This window comes from Taeniopygia guttata, chromosome 2 (assembly GCF_048771995.1).
Source record: "Taeniopygia guttata chromosome 2, bTaeGut7.mat, whole genome shotgun sequence".
Lineage (NCBI taxonomy): Eukaryota > Metazoa > Chordata > Aves > Passeriformes > Estrildidae > Taeniopygia > Taeniopygia guttata.
Genome location: NC_133026.1, coordinates 47,194,022 through 47,222,017, shown reverse-complemented (window position 1 = coordinate 47,222,017; position 27,996 = coordinate 47,194,022). Strand labels below are relative to the sequence as shown.

Genomic DNA, 27,996 nt, shown 5'->3' with positions numbered 1-27,996 from the left:
TTTTAACACTCACTTGGGAGTTTAAGAAGACAGCCTACCATACATCCACACTGCTGAAATTTGCTCTTGCACTGTCCATGTTGTGTTATTCTGTTGCCATGTCTCTGTCACAAAAAAAAAAAACCAACCGTCTCTCCTCTTGATATTTGATGAGCTGCTGCACATGGACAATCTGGCCTCCCACCACAAAATTCAGCTCTTCCCTACTTGCTATATCCCTAGCTATATCCAAGGCTCCACATTATCAAGTGGAATTCTGGGATACATATACAGAGTAGAATCCTTTCTTAAACACTGTGTGGAGATCAGCTTTTCTTCAGCCTCCAAATGAGTATATTGCATAGATGACATTATGAAAAAAGCAGGAAGGGTTTTACTTTTTATTTTAAAGGAATAAAATAAATCTCAATACATAGTTTGGAAATATTTAAAGACATCAGAAAAGAAAATGAGATTTAAAAGCATATACAAAAGAGGCAGGATGAAAACAGTATAAGGTAACAGAATTTAGTGTTTCAAGTGTGAATAGATAACTGCAATAGCAATCTTGAGTTTTCCACTACTGCATTCCTAGTGAAGTAATGAGCCGATATTTCAATAAGCTCAGTGAAAAGCTGTGAGAACTGCAAGTTTTAACTGAGAAACGTTGCCATTTTTGTGATGGGTCTGAAGTACTGCTTTTATATGTATTTGTGGACATGTCTATCAAGGGGAGGAAGACCCATTCTTTCAACCAAAGGAGTATGAGTTGGGACACAGCAGCTTTGTAAAGTCTAATTATTAAACAAAACAAAAAAGGGTAATTTTACTACCTATTAATCTATTCCTGGTTCTCAAATGCAGAATTCTAGCTTGTAAAAACCACAAGTCCCAGGAAATACTGACGTATACAACCATAAACCTAAATTTTTCTTTCTGATTATTTTTTATATAGCAGTCCTAACAAAAATATTCAAGACCTTCCATTTCTATCAAAGTGCAATATACTGAATACTTAATTCCCCACATCTGCAAATCACATAGTGTACATGCCATGCACTTATCCACACTAGTTTGTATAAGAAATTGCAAAAGTAGTATGAATATGTTGTGCATGTCTTGTTCTGACCACAAGGACGCTGGACAAGCAGAATTATCTATACTGTATGTTGTAGAATAAAATTGACTTGTTATTTTATGCCTGGTCATTACAAAAGAACCCCAACAAATGTTACAACATTAAACCTTGTGCTTCAGCAGCATTCTTGTTAAGAGTATTTTGAACTATTGTTTCTTTCAGAGAGCTGAGTTATTTAGAAGGGTTGTCTTTCACTAGCTAGTACCCCCCCTTCCTGCCCTGAAGTGTGATTCCCTGCAATAATTTAGTTGTTTAAAAAAGAGAATGCACCTAGCTAAAAGACTTCCAAAAAAGTAGTTATATAAATATTTAGCACATTTAGAAATAGCTAATTGCTTCCTACCATACTCAAAACTAGGAAGTAAGAAAGATTTAAAATTTTTAAGTGAAATAAAAACACTGCATAATATAGTCCTGTATAATGTTAAATACTCTCTCAAACTTAAAGCATAAGTGACCCAGAGGACTTCCCACATTTTCATTCAAATTCTCTTCTTGTGTATTTTCCTTCCTGAGTTTAAAGCTTCCCAGCAGGCTTGTAGCAGGCATCAGGCTGCCACATGCGAAGGTCAATGAGGACTTGGTTGAGCTTTTGCATCCAAAGGTTACGCTCTTCTTTAGTATCAGCAGACATCCAGTTCCTAGAAGGCAAGGAACCCTATGGATTATTCTCCACCTCCATTTATTGTGACAGATGACAAGCTGATCAACCACAAAAGCCCAGAAGAAATAGTAGGGTTAAAAATTAAGTCAAATATTCCACAATCCTGCTACAAAGCCACCTCGCATTTCCACTTCTAGAGAGCAGTTAGGACTAAAGGTGAACAAAACAGTTCAAGTGCCACCCAAAATCTCAGCATTTAAATGACCTTTGCATCATTATGACAAAGCTGTAAAGCTCCTACATTACTACAACTATTACATGAGGTAAAACACCCTCCCACAACCTCCATGATTTTATGCACTAACTTTGTAACACAGAGTGTGTCTCTGCATTGGCTGACAAGGGTCTCTCGGTCATCTTCTCTCTGAGGTCGGACAGTTATTAGTTCAAAAGTGTTGGGACGGGCACAGAACTCCCTGTTAGCAGGTTCAATCTGATGATTAGTGCAGTTAGCCAAGTTTATCCGGCCCAAAGGATGCTGAAAGGGAAATCAGTTCATCAGTCAAGAACACTGCAAGAGTAATTCTGAACAACATATGCTTTGACAACTTCAATGATATTAAGTGAACACACGTTCCCTCAATGAGTTTCTCCATACAAAAAGGTGATATATGTGCAGCTGTAAGAAATTTATTTAAAAAAGCATCCCAAGATTTAAAGTAACCATGGACTAATACTGATATTTCTGGATGACATCTTATCTCTTCATGATGGAACAGATATAGCATTTAGTAAGTTTAATATTTTTGTAGATCACCAAAATACAGCTGACTCTCTCTGAAAAACAGTGAAACAAGTCCAGAAGATTTTCCAGAACAGAACCTGCAAAACAAACCAAAGCTTCTTGCTTGCAGACAAAAGCAAAATAGGAACCTTCTTCTTGCTTAACTTTTTTTTTTTTACTAGCTTGTCTTAGAGTAGGCAGAGATTTTTCCCTCTCTCCTGGCAAGGAAAGAAAGTACATTGATATATTTTGGCAATGTCAACTATCAGCATATGGTGTTCCTCTGCTGGCAGGGAAGAAACTAAACTCAGGCATCTGGATTGGCATAGAAGTCCCAAAAGGACCAGAGTTTGCCACAGAGTTTGGGAAAGAAAATGTTCTGCCACTAAACAAGAATGTGTTTAATGGTAAATAACTTCAGTGAATCAGAAAAACCCTCTTGAAAGCAGTCTTTAAAAGAACCTGGAAACATTTTAGTACACTGCAGGAACACACTATAAGGAGACAAGAAGGTTCATCTCAGTGACAGATGAACCTCTGATTTGTCTCATTAGCCCAACAAGAACTTCGTTTTCTGTGAGAACCATTTAAGAAGCACCACTTCCAGCTACAACGTGGAGCTGCAAGAAGACAAGGACTTCAAATAAGATAGTCCAAAATTACAGCTATGCTTCTGCAATATACAAGGATTGGCCACCCTAATTTTTTACCATACTAAGTGTGTGTCATCATTTTGTCTAAAACTTAAGGCAACTAAATACAGTCTGTTTATTAAGCTGTACAAGTCCAATCAATTTCAATTAAATAATTAGTGATTTAATGAGCACAATGGAAGGCCTTAAGACTAAATGGGAAATTAAATATGGATCTTCCATCACTTTTCCCCCTTTCCTACTAGATAGGGAAGTCAGTTTGCCATGATTTAGGTCAGCTTTATGAAGACAAGTCCCCTCCATTCCCTAAGGAAGCTTTAGGAACTTGAATCCCATGCTTTACCACTCTAAAGCCTAAACATTACTGTCCTTAAAAATGAACAACTATTTGTATAGGGTACTACAGAACTTTAAACTTAAACTTTATAAAACAGCATTACCTTTCGTTTCTCATCATCTGGGTATGTCCAATAGGAGATACAATTTCCAGACAGCACACACCAACGCCTATGCCACGCTCCAAATCCACTGACATCTTCAAACATAGTCTTAAAAACAAAAACTTAAATGGGGTAACTTTGTACCTTGAGCTTGATCTGTATTTGACTATTTTTCTACCAGAATGGTTCTCAAACCCCTCATAGGACTAAGAGAAGGAAAAAAACCTTATACTGAGAGGCTTCTACTCAGACAGCGTATTTATTTTCCAGATGGCACAGAAAATTAGCTCACACTTTCGTTCTCACATTTGCAGCCTTTTGCTAAAATGCACCTATCATTGCTGTTTAGAATTACGAGATTTTTCATGTTGATGGTGCCAAACATTCCCATTATTTTAACGGCAAAGAACAGTTATTTATAGTATATACAGTATGAATGGTTCACAAAACATGTTCAAAAGCCAATTTATTATTATTAGATTATTAATATATATAATACAGATTATAAGTAATTTTTGACTTACAAATCAGGATGAAAAAACATGCAGCTATTCAAGAGGCTAGACTCAAGAAAGTTTAGTCAGTTCAAAGGAAATTAGAAATTGATTTTCAAATGTTTGTGTTGGCAGTTCTTTTATTGGATGCTGGATTTCATCAGTTTCAAGCCCCATTTCTTTAAAACTGGAATGGAGAGTTTAGTATCTGACTTCTATTCCTGACACCTCTTGAGCTTACACAGAACTTTTTTCCCCAATTAGGTGTGTATTGCGATTCTTGCTCTTCACAATTCAGATTATAATTTTCAATGGTACAGGGAGTTTCCAAACCTTTACTCTGAACAAATCCAGTAGGCATGTACATAATTCTTCAGGTTTTACATATTGTATAGTAGAAGCAAATATGGGCTTTCTCAAATTAGTACACAGAAACATGGGACAGCAAATACCATAACCATATGAAATGTTTGTATCTAATGAAATCTGTTCGACTTCAATTAAGTAAAGGGAAAGGAGACAGAAAGCAGTGTTTGAAAAGAGTCTAAAGAAATCGTGATTTCTGGAAACGCCAAAATAACAGCAAATGTTAATGTTTCATTTTCATAGCACATTTACTGCCATCTTGTGGACATTTCAACAGTTCCAGCTCCTGGGCCCAAGTATCAACTGCATTTTCTAGGTCCAGTTTTACAGAGAATGGCACAAGATTTCTCAAAAAAATTACTGTTGTTTCTTTGTCCTTCAGAAAAGCTATAAACACAGTGGAAAAAGATCCAATATTTTTAATATTTTGTTTTTATTAGACACACACAAAGAGAGTCCTGTAAAATTTTCTGCCATTGAATTAAAATCTCGTCTAACATCATAGATTTTAGCAAGAGAAGGTTAACAAGTTCAAAATAACAGATAATCAGGTGTTTAGAAGAGAGATACACAAACTCTTAGACATGTTTAGAAGCGAAACTAAAAACCATTTGTGGTCTGGTTCAGAGATTAAAAAAAAAAAAAAAAAAGCCAGGTTTAAGCTTCAAACACAGGTGTGACATTAAAAAATTACTATATTTAATAGGACCTGTAATTTTCAAGGCAGGAGTTTGAAGTGAATACAGTAAATACCTTACCAAGAACCCTTTCTCCTCCACCAAAGAGTCCACTTGGCATTTCAACTTCAGATATATATGACCTTCCAAAGGAGACAGAAAGGGAACCTGCAAAATGCAAAACAATTATTTAATTTTGACACCTCTCAACTAAGTCTTACCAGTTCAAGCAAGCCACCTGCACCAAGATGTTAGCATCATCTTGTTCTTAGGACCTTCAGCCAGAAAGAAGCAGTCAGACTCAAGCAAGACAGTAATAATCACTTTTGGTTTCAAGTTCATTTAGAAGCTTTCCAAAAATTATTTATTAGTTTGCTCATCAGGAGATATATATATAAACATGCACTCTAGCTATGAAAACGGGCACTTCAAGCATGGTTAGAAACAGCAGAAGGCACCAGTCCACACCTTTCAAGCTTCTGCCTCAGTTTGACGCTAGGTTGTTTGGAAAATACCAAAGTGAGCTTAAACAGGAATGGCACTTGGGTACCATAAGCATTTTTGGCAGATACTGATATAGTAGTGCCTACTCATAAATCTTTGTATAAAAGAAAACCTAGAAAGGGGAAAACTAATGAAAAGAGCTCTCAACTGACACTAAGGTGTTAAAGACATGCATTAAGTTATTTCTAACTGAAAAGGTTCCCAGTCCTATTTTTGCCACTGGAAAAAAAAAAAAATCATAGCTTCATTACTGTACCAGAGGTCAGTTAAACAGTCATTTGATAGTCAAGATTTTTGAGGAAGAGCATGCAACAAAGGTCTGCCTTTGAGCATTTCCCAATCCCTCCACACATAATGCCTCATGACCTTCACTACTCCCATGAAATCATATCCCTTCTTTTTTTTTGCCCCCTCACAAGGAAATTGAGGCAAACTGCTAATTCAACAAGCAAATGATGACCTGCACAGCATTCTACAGGCCGTATTTTATTGCTAATCTGAAGTAATACTGCTAAGAATCTTGAAAATAAATTGACAAATCAGAAACACTCATCTGTTGTATTACTAGAAAAAAACAGGAAGGTCAATGCTGCCACTCAAATACAAATAAAGAACTGTTTGCCAGGGAATAGGCACAGGCATGTGTACACAGTAACAAAAAGCTTTCAGAACTATGGAATCAACACCATTCAAATGGAATTAAATTTTGCTAGTAATTAAGATGAACAGGAGTAACCCTCAGTAGTTGAAAGTGCTCATCTGTGGGCATTAGCAAGTCCTTCAGACCACAAAAATAGGTGTTGCGGTTAGAAATTGATCACCTTTGAATTGCAGACATCCTGCAGCTTCCTCCCACATGTAAGACACACAGGCACAAGCAGGTGATCAAATAATTTTCATATCATATCTACTCAACTAACACAGTGTGCATGGCTTGCTCCTGTACTCAACAGGAACAGTATAGCACAGAAAAATTCTAAGTATTAGGTAGGAGTCACCATGACCACTTGAGAAGCAAAAAATAGTTAGACATGTAACAAAAATTAAAAATCCAGGACTAATGCAACTTATCCACAAAGACAACTATAACCCTACATGCTACACCAAGGAAAAATGGCATATAACCCTAATAAAGCACAGTAAAACCCATTTCTGAATGAGGCCCTAAAGAATATTTGGCCATTCCCCACTTCATGTTTATGGGTATTACATCTCCTTTAAGATTTATGCTGGAAGAGAAGAATCCAGTTTATGAAGTTCACCAGTGAGGAACTGTGTGACAGACAAAGCAAAGAGGTTGTGTAACAAACACAACACAGTTTTGCGGAGCCTACAACACCATTACTAATTACTAATGCAGGTCTCAAAACACCCTCTTTTACATATAATGAGAAAATATTGAGTTCTAGTTAACAATATATCTCTTTCAAAGTGTTAAAGGATATGGAAAGAAAGCAGTTTGACAAATACCCAGCTAGATGGAAAGAAAACCAAAGCCCATGACTAGGCTAGCTGGCATTCTGGTGTGGTCACTCAGGTATTTGCCACAGGAACACAGCTTACTGTCATACAAGATTATCTGTAACGAGTCTCAAGAACTCCAGCATTTGAAAAACTGGTTTCTTAGGAGACTTTTGATTTAAAATAGGAGAAGATAGGTACTAAAATTATCACTTGCTTAATTTTGAGAGAAAACATGAAAATTCATCTAAAACACTTTCTTCTGTAGGACTCAAGTAAATTATTAAATAGATAAAACTATTTTCACAGGTTAAAGACAAACTGTTTCTGTTAAGAATATCAATTAACATAATTTCTAAAGCAAAAAACATATACATCAAGTAAAATACTTTAAGTGTACATTTGTATACAAATAAGGACCTAATTTATTTGACTTTATTTTCAAAATTTTTTGCTTAAAAAAACCCCCAAATGTCTTGTCAGAACAAGGTTAGGAATAAGAAGCAAGATTATTTAGGTCCTGAGATATTTTCATTTTCTTCAGCAGCATTTAGGTTGCCAGACATTTTTCTCTGGTTCTCTTATCAGCACAGCAGCTGATTCTATGTTCTGTGTAGTTCATCAAGAAGCTGCCTCAAATTTCCTGACTAGAACTCTTTAGGAAACACATCGTTTTGCTCTGAAGCAAGAAACACCCTCCTCTAATGATCTAGGAAGACAAGAAAAACATGCTAGTTAAGAAAAAACCCTAGGCAACCTAAATAACTGAGTTCTAACAGCATGCTTATTATTATGAAAGACGAGGGGTAGAATTCTGCAAGTCTTAAAGGCTTCTAACATCTTGTGTTTAGTTAGTAAATCTTTGTAAGAAAATCTGAGATTTTCCCAGAAGAATTAAAAAGCTGGAAAAAAGGCCAGACAGAAATAAGCAACATGCACTAGAAAGCATTTTCCTATTTTAAGTTAGAAACTAAAGGATCATAGCAACCTTGTCCTGGAACATATAGCCCAACAGTTCTTTTTCCTCCCCTTCAAAATTTATCTAGGGAAAAAAGAAACATGCTCAATGCAATTAGTGTAAAGTTATGGTCTAGAAATAAAAAGGACACAGTTATACATGAGTATATTTTGGTCCTTTCTACCCTGCACTTTAACAGTACATAGGTAAAAGAGAGGAATGACACTCAATCCACTGTGGCATCAGTTTGTTCCATATTAGAAATACATGAAGCAAGCAGCTGTTTGGTACAGCCATAGGCCAAGTCAAAACTGAAGTTTTACTGAAGTAGTAATTTAACAAAAAACCCCCAAACAAATAATGAATAAGAATTCCCCTTTTTGCCAGATGACTGTAAGACCGCATCTGCAAAAAAATAACCAAGTGATAGTTTCCCTAGAATTCTCTTTGAACATTGTGCTTTTGCTGTATTTCACTAGTCCAGTCCAGTGTCCTGTCATACAATGCAAACCAATGAAATCCAAATCTAAACTGCTGAATATAATGCAAAAGCTGATTCCATTAACTCCAAGAACAAGGTTTCCAATAAGGAAGCTACACATAAAGATTTCTACATATAGTTCTGGTTAAGAGGAACATGTGTGCTGACGAACCTAAGCTGCTACTTGTGAAATTCACATGGTCAGTAACAACAGTGCAATTTAACCATTGCTCTGCCATCTGTTTCAGTAAAGGAATCTGCTTCTATCTACGAAAAGTAAAACACAAGTTGCGATTATTGAAATACTTTGTTTTAAGGCTTATGCAAACATAACTAGTTTTTGTTTTCTCATCTCTCATCAGAAGCTGTAATTGCAATAATACTATCATCACCATAAGACTTTATTAGCCAAAAAACCAAAATTATTCTCCTACTACTGTTTGGGTAGCTAAACCTGTGATTTAGTACTACCATAAACTGTAGTAACATTTGAATTAATTTAAACTAGCTTAAGATAGCTGCTGGCATAAACAACTATTAAAATAGGTTTTAGATATTAGATATTACAACGCTAGAGATTACAATGAATGTAAGAATGTATTTTTTAAACTTCTCATAGCAAAAGCCAATAAACATTCTGTTTAGACAAGGAGTTAATGGCATAAAACTCAGTAAGAACTCTCCAAAAAAACTTAAGATAATTTGCTTCCACAAATTCAATTGGGATATGAAAAGAAAAACTCATGCTCCTAAATATATTCAAATGCCGTTTTCTAAGACAATTAAGTGCAGCAAAATTCAAATACTTCCTTATCATTAAAACACACTTAATGCCTTCTTTAGTGATAACTGCAAGACTAGAGCAACAATATGAACACCACATATAGAACTGCCAACTGCATACATCAATTTTTTGTCAGTGAAAGCAAATCCGTAATCAAATTCCTTCATTATCTTTGCACAACCACATCTCATACTGAGCTACAGAAATGAAAGTTTCTGTATACCTGGCATAGTAATTAAAGTTTCCCTGTTTATCTCAAAACTACATATATTTCACATGAAATTATATGTAAGTAAAATTATGCAGAAAATTTTTAATGTCTATATAAATGACTTATCTATAAACCATTATATATGTTTAATTTCTAGGATGGTACTTCCACCTGAAAAGTAAACCCGGACTCTTATTTTTCTAGTAGCATGTAATTACCCATGGATTAGCAACCAATAATTTCCATTACCTTGTCCAGTGCAAATTTGGTATTTCCCACAGAAGACAGCGATAACTTGTGGGATCCAACAAGGATGAAATTCGTACTGCGTATGGCATTTGGGCCACCTGGACTGGCCATGACTGTGGAGAAAAGTTAAAGTGAAGTCATACCAAAACACAAAACCAGGATGCTGCAAGACTTAAAGAAAAGTACTTTATTTGCACTACTGTATGCATGCCCTGCTCAGTACTCCAGGAGAAGCACTCTTTGCAGTGCAGCCCAGCCATGCATTCAGAGAGAATCTTGATACACACCATTCCTCCTCAGCACATCTTTTCTTTCACAAACAAGGTTTGAAAACATCCACAAAGGAGAAAACAAAGCATTTAAAATCTCAGGAGGATGGAGTGCATGCTGGGACACACTACAAAGCACACACACCCTGCAGTAGGAACGTGACTTTTCTATCTCTTAACCTCTTCTCAAGTGACACACTGCAATCTTCCAGAACTTGTACGCCTTTCCTTTGCACTTATATCATGAGAAAAGCACACTGTAGCCCAGGAATCTTACTAGTTGCAGCAGCATGATGCACATTCCAGATTTAGTTCATGAGCTCCTTATTGCTGCAATTTCTGCCAAAGCTAGCTCAAGTATTTCATACTTTAGTCAGATAAGTGTATAATGTTTTTAGATACTTAGAAAAATATTTAGAGGTGCTGTTTTTCCCTGTCAAGAGTCAGAAATATATAAAAAAAGTTAATATATGTTTATGCATAAATATATAAAAAAAAACACTACACAAGCAATATTTCAGGATCTGTTCATATTTTCAAATTATTCTGTATTAATTCAACAGCAGACTCTAGTTCTCTACTTTAAAAATCTTTAAATTAGTTTGAATTCATATTTTCAAGAAAAAAAATGTAAACCATGGGTATCTGATAGCAGATTTTAGTTCTGATTTTGTAAAGATATCTTCCATTGAACGTAATGGTAACATAATAAGCACAGGGCCAGTTTCTGGGCTGGAAAATTTAGCGTTTACTACTCACAAATTGTTATCTGTTACAAGTATTATTTACTGATATAGCGGTTTTGAGGGCAAGTGTAGATTATTCATCCTGGCATAAGATGTTTAGACATTGCTTACCTGGAGTAAGAAGGTTGCTTTTCTAGAAAGAGAGAGAAATAAAAACTTAGTGAAAAAGTACTTCTGACAGTTCCTACTGAAGACAAAGCCAAGGTGAAAAGAAATTAGATTGGAAGTACTTTTAAAAACCCAATCAAATAGAAAAAAAAAATTGAAAAGTCCAAATAAATGCGTATTTTCAGTATTACATATGTAACAGAGCTGATAACTGAAAAATTTGGCAGAAAACTGGACAATTTATAGAGCCTTACATAAGGAACAGAAAGAACCTGTTATGGGCACAGTCTTAATCTGTCAGAACATGCCCTTTGGAAGGGGACATAGTCAGATCTTGTTACCATATGACATTCATACTTACCGAGGTAATAGATGTTAATAATCTCTTTGGAGTAATAACCTACAAAAAATGACAAGATAAATGTGTTTGCTACTGAATTTGTCCACCACATTTGTATGAAAACTAGACAGTGAAACTACTTATCTCAAATTTTGAATTGGTACTCATTACTATGAGTAAGTCTTGGGTTTTTAACTGGACGTAATATATCTCAGTGGAAGAAATGCTACATAGCAAAGAAATAATTACTGCAGAAAAGTTAAAGAAGAAAACCAATCTTAGTAGGCCTTTTTACCTTTGTATTGGGATTTCAAAGTTACATTTGCTTAACTAAAGGGAAGAGTTAGCAATAAATGTAAAGATATGTTCAATATACTGTTGTTATACATAATTAGTTTCAAATTAAATCTCAAAGTTTAAGTGAGACAAACATATTGTGTATGTTAAACACAAACTGGAGTTATGTACTCTTATTGAGGTTTAAAGACAAGTCTAAGCAGCTTGTTAAAAAGCAGATATAGGATGCCATTGGCAAATCTATAACCTCATATCAGCAACTTACCTACAATATCATGAAATCATTCAGTTTAAGTAAAAATTCCTTTAAACTACAGCACAGGAGAGAAGTGAACCCTGGGACTTCAAACTTATAGAATAGGTGGAAGCTTTCACTGTGCCAAGTCAAAGAATAAAGAAATTTCCTATTTCTGCTTGCAGACACAGACTTAAGTACTCATTCCAACTGTTCTGAAAGACATTCAAGTTTCTTGTTTTTGCCAAGTGACAGATATGTTAAGGAGGAAATCAGTCCTGAAGCCACTAATTCACTGTGTGTTCCATTAGAATGAAAAGAAAAATACACACCCCCCGCCAGAAGCAACCCAAAATAAACAACCACCACGAAAAGAAAACACCCCCAAACCACCTCTAGAAAGGTGGTTTAGGGTTACATATTTTATATATCTTTAAAAAAGCACAAGCACTTGATATGTGCACCCTTATTAAAACAATGTTTACTTTAAAGAGTAGGCATCTAGTGCTTATCCTTAATATTGGGAAGAAAGTTTTTAGTTGATCAATAAAACCTTTAAGACAAATCCAACTCCAGGGTAGAACATATTGACTGGCATAGTTTAGCTGAAGTGGAGAAAAAGGGCAATAAATCGCTATCGGATGCCCCACACCTAATAAATAATGGTCCACAAAGCATAGCATTTTGCAGAACTAGTAAGATTTCTTCCCCACCAATATATTTCAGACTCAACCAAGTGCTGCAGGTCCAATCAACTAATTGTTGTAGGTCTCCATAATCCATCTGTCATGGCAGATGTTCTGAGAAGGGAGTAAAAGCAAGCAACAGATTGTCTAAGACTATCAGTCAGTTTTCCTAGCGCACCTTCTGTTGAAACATTACATAGTGATTTTCAGGTTTCATTTACCTTAGATTTATTTGCCTTTTTCCTTTTATCAGTGCTTGTAGCTTCTTTTCTCTGTACCTGTAAGGCAAGAAGGTATTGAGAAAGTACAGCACATCATTCTCCCTTACACCTCCTCATCACAGGAACTGATACATACCCAACTGTAAACTTCTATATTTATTTCAAAGTCATTTGACACGTCATGCCTAAAAGGGAAGAAGAAAAACAAGTTAAAAAATCTTAAGCAAAAAAGCTTTTGTTTTGGTTTTTGGCAGGGTTTGGGGGGGGGTTTTTGTTTGTTTTGGTTAGTTTTGTTGGGTTTTAAGCTACTCTTCTTATCTTCTTTTGCTCCTTATAGCTGAAGATTTTAATGTATTACTACTTCAAAATACTTTCTGGAACTCAGAAAAGAAAAGGGAAGAGGAGGGGACAACAAGGGGCAGATAATGTGCATCTACCATTTCTCAGATTGCACCCTCCCCTGCCACAGACTGGGTTTTTTGAGTATATAATTTTAAGTGAAAATTCCAGTACAACTGAACTTAAATAAACTCTGTTTTTGATTTTGAAGACTTACTAGCAAACAGCCATTTGAACTCACAATGCCTTTTTAGCTGACATGTGAGAGCTGAAGTTATATTTGTAATAGCACCATTTTTCCAGATACCAAAACCAAATAGCTATATAAAATATCAGTTGCTGCAAAATAGAAAAACACATCTCAGGCACAGCAATCCATCTGTCATTGCAGGTGTTCCAGGAAGGAACAAAAGGCAGAAAATGCAAGAGATAAAATACTGATGGATGGCTGAATAAGTCTAGGTTGCTCTTTTGAGAGAAGTGCCTTCCAGCTATTTTTTTGAAGAAGGAAATAGGATATCACAAAATCTCGCCATACTTTGTTGCAGAATATGATATTCTTATAACTAAAACTTTAAATGTTTTTATGCATGCTCCACTATCAGAGTTAAAACTGGTTTCTTTAGACTTACATAGTAAATGTCGTAGTAAAAGTAAGAGCATCTCCATTCAGGGAACTGGCAATACTTGCTAATGGAGTTGCAACCATGTTTTCTGCTCCAGATCTCAGTATTATTACATAGTAGTAATTTCCTGCTTCTGTAAGTACACATCAGATGGTTTGGTTAGCCAGAGGACTCCCAAGCATCTAAAAAAAATCCCCAAGTACTGCATTGCTACTAACCACAATCTGTTTCACCCTACTTAAAACATTTAGTTAACATTTGAGACTTGCTTATAAACTTAAAACAATTTTACTTTCTTTATGCTATGTCTACTAGTAAAACTGTCTCCACAGGATTCACAGCAACTGCTTTATTGCCTGGGGCATCTCAGGCCAGACCTACACTAACCAGGGTGTGAAAGGGGACAGGAACTTTCAGTCAGATCAGCAGATAATCTTAGTTCTTTATAATGCTTAGGTCTGCCAGCTTAACCAGACATCAGATTTCACTGAAACATTGACAAATTAGTCATAAGCAGATGAACTGAATGCAATAGCTAAATTTTCATTACCCCTAGATCTCTGAGAACATCAAAGGAGAAGACAAAAAAAAACAAAACTCAAGGAGAATGAACCAGAAATACGTGTTGGAAGAATGAGGACAGAGGAGAAAAGAAATAAAGCTTTTGCTAGTTTTACCTGGCTTTTGAGCTGTACCACATACAAAGTCTGCTTTTAGAGGTAGACGCATTTCTGAAATGGAAACAGATCCCCTGGAGGGAGCAAATTCAGCGGATGTAGAAGCAGCTTTATTTCTTTTATTATGTGGTCCCTCACTCTTCAGTTTATTCAATTCTTCCAATAAAGCAGTTCTCTTCTCAGCTGCACAAAGAAATTAATTACAGTTCTACAGAAGAAAAAGTACTGAATTTTTTTTTCTGCCATAAGTATGTAAAATGCAACTTAAATATTAATCATTTTACAGTGTAATAGGAATATAAGGGTCAAGAAAGATACAAAAATGTCATCTTGCCTATAAAATGAGCTGAGACAGAACAGATAATATCCTGGGTTTTTTTTCCAGGTGAAGAACTATTAATAAATGGACACAATGTAACACAATAAATGCATGAGGAAGAAATTATGAACCTTGTCAAAATGTTCATTACAAAGAATTGAACTTGAGCATAAAAACCTACTTGCAAAGAGAAGAAGTCTCTCTGCTTCTGCTTCTTCTTGTGACCCTTTTCCATGTTCCTCATCAACACAGCAGTTCAGAGCTTGACTGGCTTGATAAATCACTGTCTGTTGCATGTTGATCTCATTGTTCAGTTCCTAGAGTAAATCAATAGTAAAAATAATTACCAAGAAGAGATATCTAGTGTTGCATTCAAACAAGGAAGTGCCTCTAGATGAGAATTTTTGTGGGGCTAGGCTACAAAAGAAAATCAGATACTTTAGATAGAAAACTACAAAAGCCTTGCAGTTTACTCTTACTTTGGCAAAGGAAAATTGCAACACAACTTTTTTTTTGATCTCAGAGGTATGGTAGGGAGTGAAAGACTCCAATGTTTTATGTTCCAGATCCCATTTAGTCTTCCTGCCACCAGGGGAAGCAGCACTAACCAGAAATTCAGCAATACAGATGAACAAAGCACTAGTAAAGATCAGACTATTACCTACTTTTGTAGGCAGTTACAAATTCTGCCTAACTCAATGGCACTGCTAAGACACAGATTCTCTGTCTCCTTCTCAAAACAATGACTTGTTCTCTCCAAACTTAATCTATAACATGATCCTTTTAAGAGAAGCATTAGCTGTTCAAATTATGCATCATCAATCCCTACCATTAGATATTTATGCAAAATATAAATAACCTAACCACTTAATTTTACAGTTCTAAGTATTAAGAACATACAGATTAAGCAGTACCTTAATGTCCTGGACATTCATAGGGGCAATCAAATTTGGAAACAGTAGATTAGAAAAAGGATTTTAAGAAGGATATTGGGTACCTGCATTTTCTTTTTGATGTTGACTTGATCAGATGGGCCATTTCTTCTCATTTCTAGTCTGGAAGCTACATCTTCTTTGCGAACAATTATTTGCTTTATTGAAGGACGATCGGTTTCCTTAAATCTTTGGGATCTGTACGCATCGACACTTGTAAAAAAGGAAACCCCACAAAATGTTTCACAGATATGCCAAGCTCTTTTTAATACATACATACGCATGTATCATACATTGAAGCCTTCCAACTTGCCTAAATGGCTTTAAAGAAAGCATTCTATCAGCTGCTTTTATGTTTAAGCAACATAAAAGACTACACAATCTTTGATAAAGGCTGAGATCTTGCAAAACAAAGCTTAATTTGTAGTTCGAGTAGTATGCATCATTAGAAGAGTGAAAAAAGCCAGTGTTTTAACTTGAACACTTACAGAATCAGGGGTGGAGGGGTTGTGTTTATTACCTGTAAGGAAGATTGCGATCTTCCGACATAGAGCCAATACTATCTCCAGATTCTGCCCTGGGAACTCTGGTCCTTTGGAACTTCTCAGACTTCAAACTGACATCACTGATACTGCTACCTTCCCCAGTTGACTTAGAAGGAGAACCAAAGGCCTGAGGAAAAGAAAATATTACAGCTATCTGTTAACATAATAATAATCTGTTTTCTCTCTCCTTTACTTGTTTTACATATAAACAGTAAATTGCTTAATACTATTTAACATTTAACATATTTAATACTATTTAACTATCTTACAAAGATGGACAATAGAGGAAGTTTATTTAAGGACACTAACAGATTATTGAATTCAATGAGATGCCACTTTTAGCTTCCAAATCAGTACAGTTACATAATCACTTCTCTTCAGATTTTTCATCAGAAGTCACTCCACTGAATGCATGTATACCTCTTCAAGTAGTAAAAGGCTTGATTTCACAGACCACTTGTAATATGCTATACTATTTTCAGAGAAAAATAACTTGACCTCATTATGCTTTAATTAGCAAAATACCATTTGTAACTTTTTATTTGCCCAGATATCCTAATACTACAAAACATCACAGCTCCCAAGCCAATTGGACATCTCTCTGTAATAAAAAAGCCCTTTCCCACTCTCCCTGAATTCTCACCTCTGAACCAACAGATTCCACTAGAGGGGTTAACAGAGACATTGATGAAATGTTCAGTGACTCTTCCTGCTCATCCTCATCACTTTCACCTTCCAGGCTCATGCTCATTTCTTTCTTTAGCTTTTCTATGTCAGGACCATCCTCTTGAAGAATTTCAAAAATCTCATTTATCACTTTTGAACTATTCAGCTCGTTATCCACACGCATTTTGCCTTCATATACTTCATCTGAAGGGCGACATTTTTAAATACATTAGTAACATCAAAGCTCTCAGTAAACAAACAGAAGCAAACTTGTTTTACTTTTCAAGCAAGCTTGGTTAAAAAGCACTTCTTGCAGTCGGGCATACAGAACCTAAAAGTACTCTTCTATGGCTGTTTTAATACACTGTTTTTACATATACTGTATAATCAAAGCAGAAAGAGAATGAAAAGATGAACATTTTAGACAAATTTCAACCTTTTAGTTCAAATACATCTGAAATTTAACTGCAAGTCCAACAGTAGGGCAGTCATTTCTGTCCTTTTCCAATGAGCTTTTAATATCAGCTTTTTAATATTCCTTGAAGACTTGAATGTCAAGAGAGAAGGGTTATGTACGCAAATAGAAGTTTCCTAATTTGTTTTATAGAAATCTCATTACAAAACACATGGAGTTCAGCAAATGGATGGTGAATTCATTGTTCAGACTTGAAGGCTATTAACACTGTCCGAGACAAGGGGCCATAGAGAGCTGAGTCATTAATATAAGTCTACTCAATACAAACCTTTTGGTTTCTCGTCAAGTTGTTCAAGTTTTGAGACAGACATTGCTTTTACAGGGCTCTTTGACTCAGCAGTCTTCAGAGGACTGGGTTTATCAGTCTCTTCACATTTAGAAGTATCTAAGTGGTTTATAAAGAAAAGAAGTATTATGTTTAGCCTTTATTCTAGTTAATGAATTTTAGAAGTCTAACTAACAAAAAGATCACTAGATTAAATATTCCAGTTAGCAACATGTCAAAAAAAACCCTTAAAATACCCTCTTACAACCTGTACATCTAGACTTCTACCTTATCAGAAAACTAGCACCACAACAAACAACGCTGAAACCGTAGCAGAGTGCAGACACTCAGGAGCAAAAAGGGAAAATTTTAAAAAGACAAACAAAAAAATCTACTACACAAACCCAATTTTTCTAGAAGGACATTTGATAGATCTTTCAAGTGAACAGTCTACCAAGAGCATTAACTAAGTTGTTTCACAGAGAGCTGAAGATTCTTCCGCTCAGTAAACACCAGAAAAGATGCCAGGAGCATCTCACAATTCTTTTCGGGTGTCCTACCATAAGAATTAATACCACAAAGGGATACTGTCAAGGGAAGAGTTCCCTCCCATTAGCTTCCTGTGGAAATTTGGTTACTCAGATACAGTTTAAACTAAATATGTAACTGACTATTCTCATTCACTTCTCTGCACTTAACCTCCATTAAAGTTTGAAACATAGGTATTCCCATTGAAAAACAAAAAGACAGTTTTGCCTTGCCATCCTTCCAAGTGGTATAGAAGTGCAGAGTACTACTATCATGCAAGAAGATTTAGGCAAGATAACCAGTAACCAAAGGAGAGGTCCAGTTCCACACAGTATTACTGGCCTTGTTCTCTGCTCATGAATATCAAGTGCAGTGCTCCTGTCCAGCACTAGTCACAGGCAAACTGTGACAGTTCTCACCCGAAGACTCCAAGCTAGGAGACTTTGCTGGCCTGTCACCGGCTGATGTGTCTTCTGATGATCCAAGAGCAGAGGCATCTGATCTAGGAGGATGTTCTGGACTAGCATGAGATTGGCTTTCCTGGGAAGAATAAAAACAGAATGCATTCAGAAGGTAATAATGTTAAAAGCAACTAAAAAACTAGCAGAAGAAAATACATTTTAATATCTGCTAGGAAAAAGAGGTTGCCTATCCAGTACCCTATTTATTTACCCAAGATATTTAACTGAAGTAGTAAATATTAAATGTTTGCATGAGGACCTCTTATGCTTTTGCAATTACAGAACATAAAACCCCCCACACTTATCATCAAAAAGTAAATAAATCACTTGGCTCAAAGCAGTATCACTTTTCTTAGTTAATTCTACAAGACATAAACTAATAATTTGTCAATAACCATACAAATCACTCGACAAGTAGTCTTGCATAGCCCAAGCACTCCCAAAGCATAGGTTTTTAGCCCTTATATGTATTTCCACGTCTAACTCTGTATTCAGAATATAAAGCAGTTCAAAGTATCATATTTTGATTGATGAGGTAACACATTACCATTTTAGCTTCTGGAAGCTTCCTCTTTGAACTGTCACTTTTCTCCACACTCCACAGATTGCCCCTATCAAATCGGCCACGAAGGCATGCAAGTTCTCGTTCACGTTCCTAAACAGATGAAGGGAAATGGGAGAAAAGCTGACAGCCTCAAGATGTCACAATACTCCATTTTCCTCAGGAAGGGGAAGAACAGTAATAACCTTCCCCAAGCTTATAAGCTAGTTATGAATGTAACAAGTCATACCTGTTTAAGCTGAAGCGCTAAATTGGCAGTAGAGGAATTTTCATTTTGTTTGAGAAGCCGCTCCTGGATTGTCCTTGTATTTGGGGTAACAGTGGGTGTTCTGCACCCTGGAGTATTCGTAGCAGGGCTGCGTGCACTACGCTCTTGACAGCGCTCCCCAAAACGTTCCAGGAAGGGCTTAATTCCAGATCCCCCTACAAGAACAATTGGTTTACCTTGAAAGAAACTCTCAAAATTAAAGAAATCACTGCAATTTTGTATCCTGATGAAGGTTCCCAGTGAAGCAATTAAGCTGTCTACTTTACAGCCCTTACTCCATTATACTTTGTACAAACTGAACCTGAATTGTAAATCATAACACTGATGTTAATAAAAGAGTAAATCAAAGCAAGTAGATGTCTCTCTCTTACTACAGTCCATATGTAATACACCACTTATTTAAACCGGTTTGCCTTTTCAAAATGTCCTCTACAGCCAGCCCCACTTAGATCTTTCACAGACCTAAGTATTCTAGTACATGAGGAGGATATGTTGTTTGGCACCCACCCTACTTGATCGAGCTTATCTTTTACTGTCAGCATATCTAAAACTTGCTTTTCTAGCCATCATTTTTAAGAGTTCAAGCTGTTAGTCCAGGTTTCTAACACAACAAGCAGTTGAATATAAAACTGAGGATGTTCACTTGTTTTGACATTAATGCTATCACTGAAAATAAAGACACTGCAAAGTTAGAGCATCTATGTGGCAACAAACTTTGATTTCTTCTAAATATGCAGGCTCTTAACATTATATTGAATGGATACATATAGTACCAGACAATCTGAATTAAATTTTGAATCATCTCAACATGTTAGGCTGCTTTTGCTCTTAAGAAGCACTAAAACCACATCCTAGAAAACATCCCCTGCAAAATACAGAAGCTGTATAACTTAAAATAATGATCACAGAACTCAACAGCGTTTTATTTGAGTTACAGCTAGAAATAGGTATTATCTGGTATGGTACCTTAAATTCTTAACTAGTATGTTGTTTTCAACACAGCACACATAGGCCTAATTTGAATGAATATTTACTGAAGCTAAAAAACAGCCTACCTGGTGTTGTGGGTTTACCCTTAGGTTCAAGTTGCACATGTGTTCCTTTGACTGGCTCTGCTTTGGACTGAACTGGTTGAGATAAAGCTGACTTCGCTGTTTGTATACACTCTTCAGTTTTCCGAGGACTGCAGGGATTCTCTGTTGGCTGTTGTTGTACTTCAGATTCTTTAGAACAGGGAGCAGTGACTCTTGAAGATTGCGTTAAAAAATTATTTGGATCCTTAACAAGGGAAAAGGAAAAAATAAAATATGAGACTTATGTTCTTATTCTCTCAAGAGGAAAAAGAATGAAAGCACTTTGCATAGCATACTATCACCTAATACACCTGTTCCTTCAACAAAAGAAAAAGCCAGCATTTAGTACTTTATTTTTATCCAGTATTTCAAATTGTTTAATACTTTTGCTTTTTATCCAGTATTTCAAATTGTTTCAGCATTCCAGATGCTCTTGCTAGCTATTTCAAATATTATCCCACACTTCCCTAAACAAGAATGCACATGGCAGATACTGTCATTGCACAAATTGCATAATTTGATCAATAAGTGTCTGGTACAACTTATTTCATCATTCTGATTGAGTCTTCATACAGCAATAACATTCACAATTTCAGTCAATCAACTACATGAAGTTACAGAGTGAAACCCAGTATCCCTGTAACAAGTCCCCATTCCGATGGTCAAGAGCAGCAATCAAGTACATTGACACCAACAAAACACATAAGTACTCTCATCTTTAAGTCACAGTAAAAGGAATTCTAAGCTGTTTCAGATCTGTTATTAAAAAAGGGCATGTAGGATTGCAATAAATCAAAAGCTGTAAACAGACTAAGACTGTTCACGCCAAACCCTTAAATTCAGATTAAACAGTTATGTGCTAACATTTTTCCACCCCAAAACAATACTCAAATCAATTTTTAATCAGCAACTATATCAGACACTCACCGCTCTCTTTGAGTTTGCTGGTTTATTAATAGAAGCCTCAACAAGCCTTTGAGAACAGGATGCAGCTTCCTGCTTTACACTGCTACTATTGATTCTAGCAGATGCTCCACTTGTAGTGGACAATTTGGATAAACAAGTAGTGCCAGGCTGTTCTTGTGCATTGTTTTGCTTTGCAGATGGATGACTTAGGTCATCTTCCCAGGAACCAATTGTAGCAGCAAGGTTAGCTAAACGGCCTCTTCTCCCAATAGGGGTTTCGCTTGCCAGGACATTGGATGTCTGCTTAGGTGGAGAAACAGACAGATCTTTTGACTGGAGAGGAGACAGAGGAACACATTCAGAGGGATCTGGAAAAAAAGAAAACACATTTATTTTGCTAATAAATTATATTGAGATACAGTTGTATCTTTTACATTATACTCTGTATTGAGTTTATCAACAATTAGACGTTCCTGCCATCAGTAGAATCAAACTACTAGCCCTGGAGGCATTGAGACTAACGAAATTAAACATTTTTAATCAAGCAATTTACTAATTGTAGGTCAGTGTTGTGAAAAGCAAGGCATGAGAGTAGTAGAGAAAAAGAAGTTTAAAATTAAATATTAAATATTTTAGGCCTGCCCTAGTATTGTCTTAGAATTCTTTAACAAAACATTAATCTTCCCACACACAACATTATCTTCTTCTAGCCAACATAATCATCAATGCAAACACTGAGAGACACCAACGGTGCATAACAAGTGAAACATACCCTCACTATCCCAGCAGCGCCGCTGTTCTGCCAACTTCTGCATTCGTGTTTTGACTGAAAGGGCTGCAGGAGTTTCTGACTTGGTGTTTGGTTTTACTTTCTCAAGAGGCTGAACCAACAAAGATCTGTTAGAAGCATTTTCGTGTGATTCTGAAGTCATCTGAGGAGAATTATGGCTTGTGGAACTTGAAGGAACTGGCTGTACATTCTCTGAACTAGAAGCTTGAGTCTCTATATCATTAGGGCAGAGTCTTTTTGATGGTGATGGCTTTGTATCTGGTTTCACTGGATAGGTCAGAGTATTCAAACAAATTAGTATTCAAACAATCTAAAAAATTTTCCAACAACGTAAAATTGTAGTACAAATAAAGCTCTGATTTATGAATACCCTGATATGCTTCCCAAAAAAATGCCCTTCCCAAATCTACCAAGCACAAGGCACTCTCTGACATTATGCAATTATTTCTAAATAGCTTACAAATGACTTGGCACATTTGCTCTCAGGCCTAGCTAAACATGAGCTAGTCCTAGGGGCCAAGTAACTGCATCCATCACTGTTTAGTTTAAGATAAATGCTCAGTGTTTTCACTTTCCCTTCGGAAAAAAAGGACTGGTATCAAAACAATCTTTATTAAACATGCCACTAAATACCTTCATCACTGGGAAGAGGTGCCTGGTTACCAGTTTCTGCCAAAGGCTCTCTGGCCCTCTTGGTCTGCATTGTGGGTCTCGCCCCCATCTTCGGCCGCTCTGCCATTTTCCTCTGCAGGTTCTCTCGCCTGGCACGGGTTCTTTCAAGGAGTTTCTGAGTGGTCAATAAGTCATGTGTTACCAGACATTGCAGTGTGTTAACTGGTAACAGCTCAGAGTAAAAGATGATGGAACTCTGTTTAGCACAGATAGCCAGTAGGTTCCAAATTTCAGTCATTAAATCAACTATTGTCTCCAACTAGCTTGGCGCTGAAAGAAAATTGGGCTAAAGAGACACGAGCAATGGCAAAATTAAAGAAGAGGGCCTCCTACAGACACCAAAATTATCAGAAATATTTGAAAGTAAATTTTTTTTTATTATCCTGAATCATCACATGACAGTCTTGATCTGTCAAGTCCTGATAGCAAGGTTTTCTTACACTTTGCTAAAGCATCTGGTGAAGTCACCTGACTGGCACTAGCCCTCTAACAAAATAAACAGCATTGAAGCGATTGTCAAGAGGTCATAAAAAAGTTAAACAAATAAAAGCGTGGCTGTCAATATTAAAAAAAAAAATTGCTATTACACCTTCTAAATTAAAAGGTGAATTTCTTCACCTCAAGCTTAAATTTTAAGAATAGAATGATATTATGCCTAGTTGTATTATGGTAAATAGCCTGTTTATTAACATATCTCTATAGAGAAAAACATACAAAGAGATACCAATTAAGCTATATTCTTTTTCATTTCCTTCCCACTGGAAATTTGAGTATCCTGATTATATTCCATATAAAAATAGCTGGTTTAGTAAATGTTCCGCACTAGTACAAAGTGATTCCTTACAGTACTCAGGTTTAAAATAGGTTGTGGTTTGTTGGTTTTAAATATAGCATTTGTAAGTCATTATCACGCAGTTTGCTCACATCTAAAGGATACTTAATGACTCTTTTGATATAGGCTTTAAAGTTGAGACAAGAAATTGTGCAATTGAACTAATGACCTTAAAAGGGAAGCATATAAACTGCACTTGTTTGGTGGTACATAAATTATTCTGAGAACTGTGCCAGCCATTATCTGTCCTGTTGCACAGCAATTAAATACACATTTCGCATTTTTAACTGTCTAAGGCTGAAGTCTTAAACAATGTTCTATTGTAGGACAACACAGGACAAATAGAATGTTAATCTCAACAGTTTTTTTGTGAAAACAAATCTCAGTTTTGCTAACTTTCACAGAAGAGGGGGAATTTGGAAAAAAAAAATCCCAAAACCAATATGCATGAAATGGCATGAATGCTTTCAATGCAGGTTCCACGATAGTTGTGTCCAGAAGTCAACTTTCCTTATTCCCAAAATGCAAAGAGAGAGCTGCAAAGTGAAAAAACCTTAAAGGCAATTTAACAGCTTCTTGCAAAAAGTTGAATATGTTTTACAACAGTATTCCTATAGTTCTATTCAAATAAAGGCACATTCCTTTCTGTTTTGTTAGCTGAGCAAAATAGAGTTTCAGTTGTTACATATGAGATGTCATTTCCCAAGAATGCACGGCTCTGTTGTTCAGCTCCAGCTCCTATTGGCTTCTTGCATCTCAAATTTTCCATTCAACTGCCATAATTGCAACGGTGCTGTTACACACGATGAGTAAGCCACACTCCACAACTTGAGGCTTACTTTCCAAGTTCATCAACAGGGTATTTTCTACAAGTACATTCTACAACTGTTCTGATGACAGAGCTTTAGAGTATCACAGAAGTTTAAAATCCTAGAATATATTGAGTTAGAAGGGATCCACTAGGAATCCAGCTCCTGACCCTGCACAGAACAGCCCCAAGAATCCTACGACGTGTGTGAGACCATCACCTATTTTATTACATCAAGGATTCTGAGGACTACAAAGTCAAAGTGGATTACTGTGTTACAAAAGCACTTGCTAAAAATCAGAAAAAATCCTTCCCACCTCAAATGTTAATGGGAGTTTTTCAAAAGTATGTTTTAAAGTACACATTAGAGAAGATATTTGAACCCATATATAATCATATATGATTGTGCTCTTAAACAAGAATTTGTTCTAACTGCTGCTTTAGTAGCAGAATAGAGCAAAGGGAGCAATTGAAGGAATAGTTAACTTCAAACCTCACATTTGTAAATCTTCCCCAGACAACTGCATCACTTATTTCTCTTTGCTCATCCTCCATGCTAGGAAACCATCCTTGCCTCTATGAATGGTAAAAACTACTTCAAAGTACAAAATAACCTAGACTGTTTCTAACATCCCATAGTAACACAAACCCTTTTGTGCAAGAAAGCCGAGTTATAAAATCACCTATGAATGGAGAGTCACAAATAGTATGTTCATTGTGATCCTGAGAAAGTACCGACTTTATCGTCTCCTCAGTGCAATCTGCATTAATAATTTGGTTGAGATTCAGAAGGTTATCACTTTTTTTTGCAAGATTAACCAAAAGAAACATTATTTCAGAACTGTTTTGAAAGCATTCCACTGAATCTTACACCAAGATTTATTTGAGCTTAAATTCATTGAGACACAGAAAAAATTTGCCACTGCAAAGTGGTCAGCAGATACTGAATTAACAGTATGCTTTGTCCAATTAAGGCTCAAATTATTACATTTTACATAATCAACACTTACAGTGCCTCACCAGGTCCCTGCAAGTATCAGAGTATGGTAACGTGTAGACAAAGATTACTTGAAAGCAGTTAACCTAAAGAATGTTATATTAAATTAAGAAAAATAGCAACACAAACCACAGAACATAAATACTTGAAAATATGTGGTCAAATTTCTTTTCACAGAAATTTGGGAAAAGTTACTAAATTTCAATACTAGGACACTAATAATGGTCAGAACTTCACACAACAGTGGAATGTCCTCCACAGCAGAAATATTCTTGAGAAGGTGATTTTTTATGCACTCTGCAATACTGGCTAACACTTCAATGAAGTTTACTCTGGGGAGTGGCCTCACAGTTGGTCATTTTCAAAGCATTTCAAAGTCAGTTATGTACAAGAAGGGCGTGTATAAGTTGGAATATCTCCCAGCATGCAAAACCATTTTAAACTTGATTCAGTAGTCCATACTTGAAGTTTATTTAAGACAAGCTGGATCATGTCACTCACTACCAATTAAGGAAGGAGGTTTTAGATGTTTACACTTTGCAAGGCTTTACATGGGGATAGGATGGGACTGCCTTGGCATAACACATTTAGTAAATCTGTTTGGATCAACACCTTATGTTCATTTTTTAAAAAATCAAGTCTGTGCAGTCACCTGCTCTGGGCACTCAAATGATCTAAAGAATGTCAGTTTGATAAACAGACTGTTTACAAAGGGAGGAGAGAGTCAGTGTATCTGACTTGAATTTTTTTTTTTCAATTAGTTCAGGTTTTATTTACACAGGCTGTGGATTGAAGGCCCCGTTTACTATGTCATTTCTCAAAGCAGTCACAGGACAGCTTTAAAACTACACCTCTAACATGAAATCAAAGTACAGCATAGCATCTTTAAGAAACTTTCAACATTCATACAGCTTCAAGGAGGTCAAGTCTTCATTTTATTACAGTTTTGCATCTGCAAAAGTCACTCTAACAACTAACAGACCCTAAAAAAAAAAAAAAAAAAAAAAAAAAAAAAAAAGAGGAACTGGGCCTGCCAAAGAAAGTGACCAATCGCGCCAAGTAGGATGCATTTTTTTATCAGATGTTCTCCTCTTTGGACAGACTTATGATTCGACCTTTAGGTATGGCAGGCGCAGAGTGTCAACAGCGCTCCCATCTGCTGCCGGGGTCCCTTCCGTCCCTGCTGGAAATCTTATCTGCCAGGCGCGTATGAAAGGCAAACTCCCGCTTGGGAAAGGGCCTCTCCTCCGCAAACCCTTGCGCCAACCACCCGTGCTCCGTCCTCTCCCGGCAGGCTCTGACACAGCCCGGGCGGCCCCAGGAGCAGAGGCAGCCGCAGGAGCAAGGATCGCGGGGCGGGGCAGCGAGGGTCACCCCGCTGCAAGCCCGCAAACCCCGCGGCCAGCAGGGACGAGGATGGCTGACAGGGCTCAGCCGGGAGCAGCTCTCCCATCCCGAGAGTGCGGCGCAGGGAGCAGCTTGCCAACCGGCCCCTTCCCTGCGCTGGGTCCCCGGCACTGACAACTCGCCGGCTCCCCAACTGCACCCCCTCCCCAGCCGAGGACCCGGGGCGTGCGGAGCCAGGCGGAGCGCTCACCTCGGTGAACGGGTCCATCGCTGTGCCGGTGCGGGCTCCGCTGGCCGAGGCCTCCCACGAGCGGCCGCACCTCCACCCCAACCGCTGCCGGGATTTGAATTTCAGCGCCCGCCGCGCGCAGGCACCACGGGAACAGGGGGCGGCGCCCGCACGCGGGCGATGATTGACAGGCGCGCCGCCCAATCGGACAGCAGCGCGCCCGCCCGCCCGCCCGCCCGGCCGGGGGAACTGAGGGCCCGGCCTGGGGGGGCACCGCTGTTCCCTTTTACTGTCACCGCGGCCCTGCTGCCCAGGACTTCCTTGTGTGGGGTGCTCGGAGTCCGTCCCGCCGTGGCTGCCCTGTCACGGAATTTGTTCGGAAAATGCCTCTGAGATCGGGGCGTCCCAACCTATAGGGGAATAACGCTGCCAACCAGGCCACGGCACTGAGTGCCACGTCCAGTCCTTAACACCTCCAGGTGGTGACTCCGCCACCTCCCCGGACTGCACATTCCAATGGCTAATCACTCCTTCTGTGAGGAAATTTATCCAAATATCCAACCTAAACCTGCCTTGGCACGGCTTAAAGACTATGTCCTCTTGTCCTCACCTTCCCGCTCCTCCTCACTGACAGCCCCTCTTCGAATTAAGAGGCTTTTACCTCCTTTACAGGCGAGTAATAGCGCCTGGTCGATCACATATCTTGCTGCAGCTGCTCAGTAGGAATGTGCCCGGACCCCTTTTTCACTGAAGATTAATTTTTCACCTGGCATTGACATGGAGATGTCGGCAGAAAACATAATTTTTGTGTGACACAGTAAATGCAGAGGATACTTACCCCAGTGCAACTGTGAAATTGTGCATACTTTTCATGAGGAAAACTCACACCACTTCCTACATCAGTCCCCATTTCACTGGCACACCTTTCTCAGTGAATGTGAATTCACTGAGATCCACTGGTTGCTGAGGTTCACTCCTTGCTATCCATGCACCA

At 37.4% G+C, this 27,996-nt stretch overlaps 1 protein-coding gene across 4 annotated transcripts; it reads right to left on the bottom strand.

The window, feature by feature from the left end:
• Positions 1-366: 366 nt before the first annotated feature.
• ANLN (anillin, actin binding protein) lies at positions 367-27,156 on the bottom strand. Of its 4 annotated transcripts, XM_030265184.4 has the most exons (25): positions 27,024-27,156; positions 22,751-22,904; positions 22,100-22,384; positions 21,349-21,695; positions 20,404-20,626; positions 19,310-19,503; positions 19,066-19,173; positions 18,477-18,597; positions 17,533-17,649; positions 16,767-16,993; positions 16,099-16,250; positions 15,644-15,791; positions 14,828-14,963; positions 14,328-14,510; positions 13,657-13,783; positions 12,822-12,870; positions 12,686-12,742; positions 11,268-11,306; positions 10,910-10,931; positions 9,784-9,896; positions 8,089-8,142; positions 5,217-5,303; positions 3,599-3,706; positions 2,087-2,259; positions 367-1,758 (listed from the first exon to the last, which is right to left on the bottom strand). In XM_030265184.4, exons 1-25 carry the CDS (start codon positions 27,039-27,041, stop codon positions 1,635-1,637), a joined length of 3,366 nt encoding a protein of 1,121 aa, XP_030121044.2. In that variant the 5' UTR covers positions 27,042-27,156; the 3' UTR covers positions 367-1,634. The 4 variants fall into 4 exon arrangements, with proteins under 4 accessions (XP_030121044.2, XP_030121046.2, XP_041570462.2 ...); XM_030265186.3 differs by lacking the exon at positions 8,089-8,142; XM_041714527.2 differs by lacking the exon at positions 19,066-19,173 and having other exon boundaries at positions 1,525-1,758.
• Between the last annotated feature and the right edge of the window lie 840 nt (positions 27,157-27,996).

Excerpts from the sequence above, each read along its gene's own strand:
- ANLN (XM_030265184.4), bottom strand. Across the intron at positions 21,696-22,099 it reads GCGCTGCTGGGATAGTGAGG|ATCCCTCTGAATGTGTTCCT; the intron begins GTATGTTTCACT and ends CTTTTTTTCCAG. Across the intron at positions 5,304-8,088 it reads GCTATATGTTCCAGGACAAG|GTTCCCTTTCTGTCTCCTTT; the intron begins GTTGCTATGATC and ends TGCATTTTGCAG.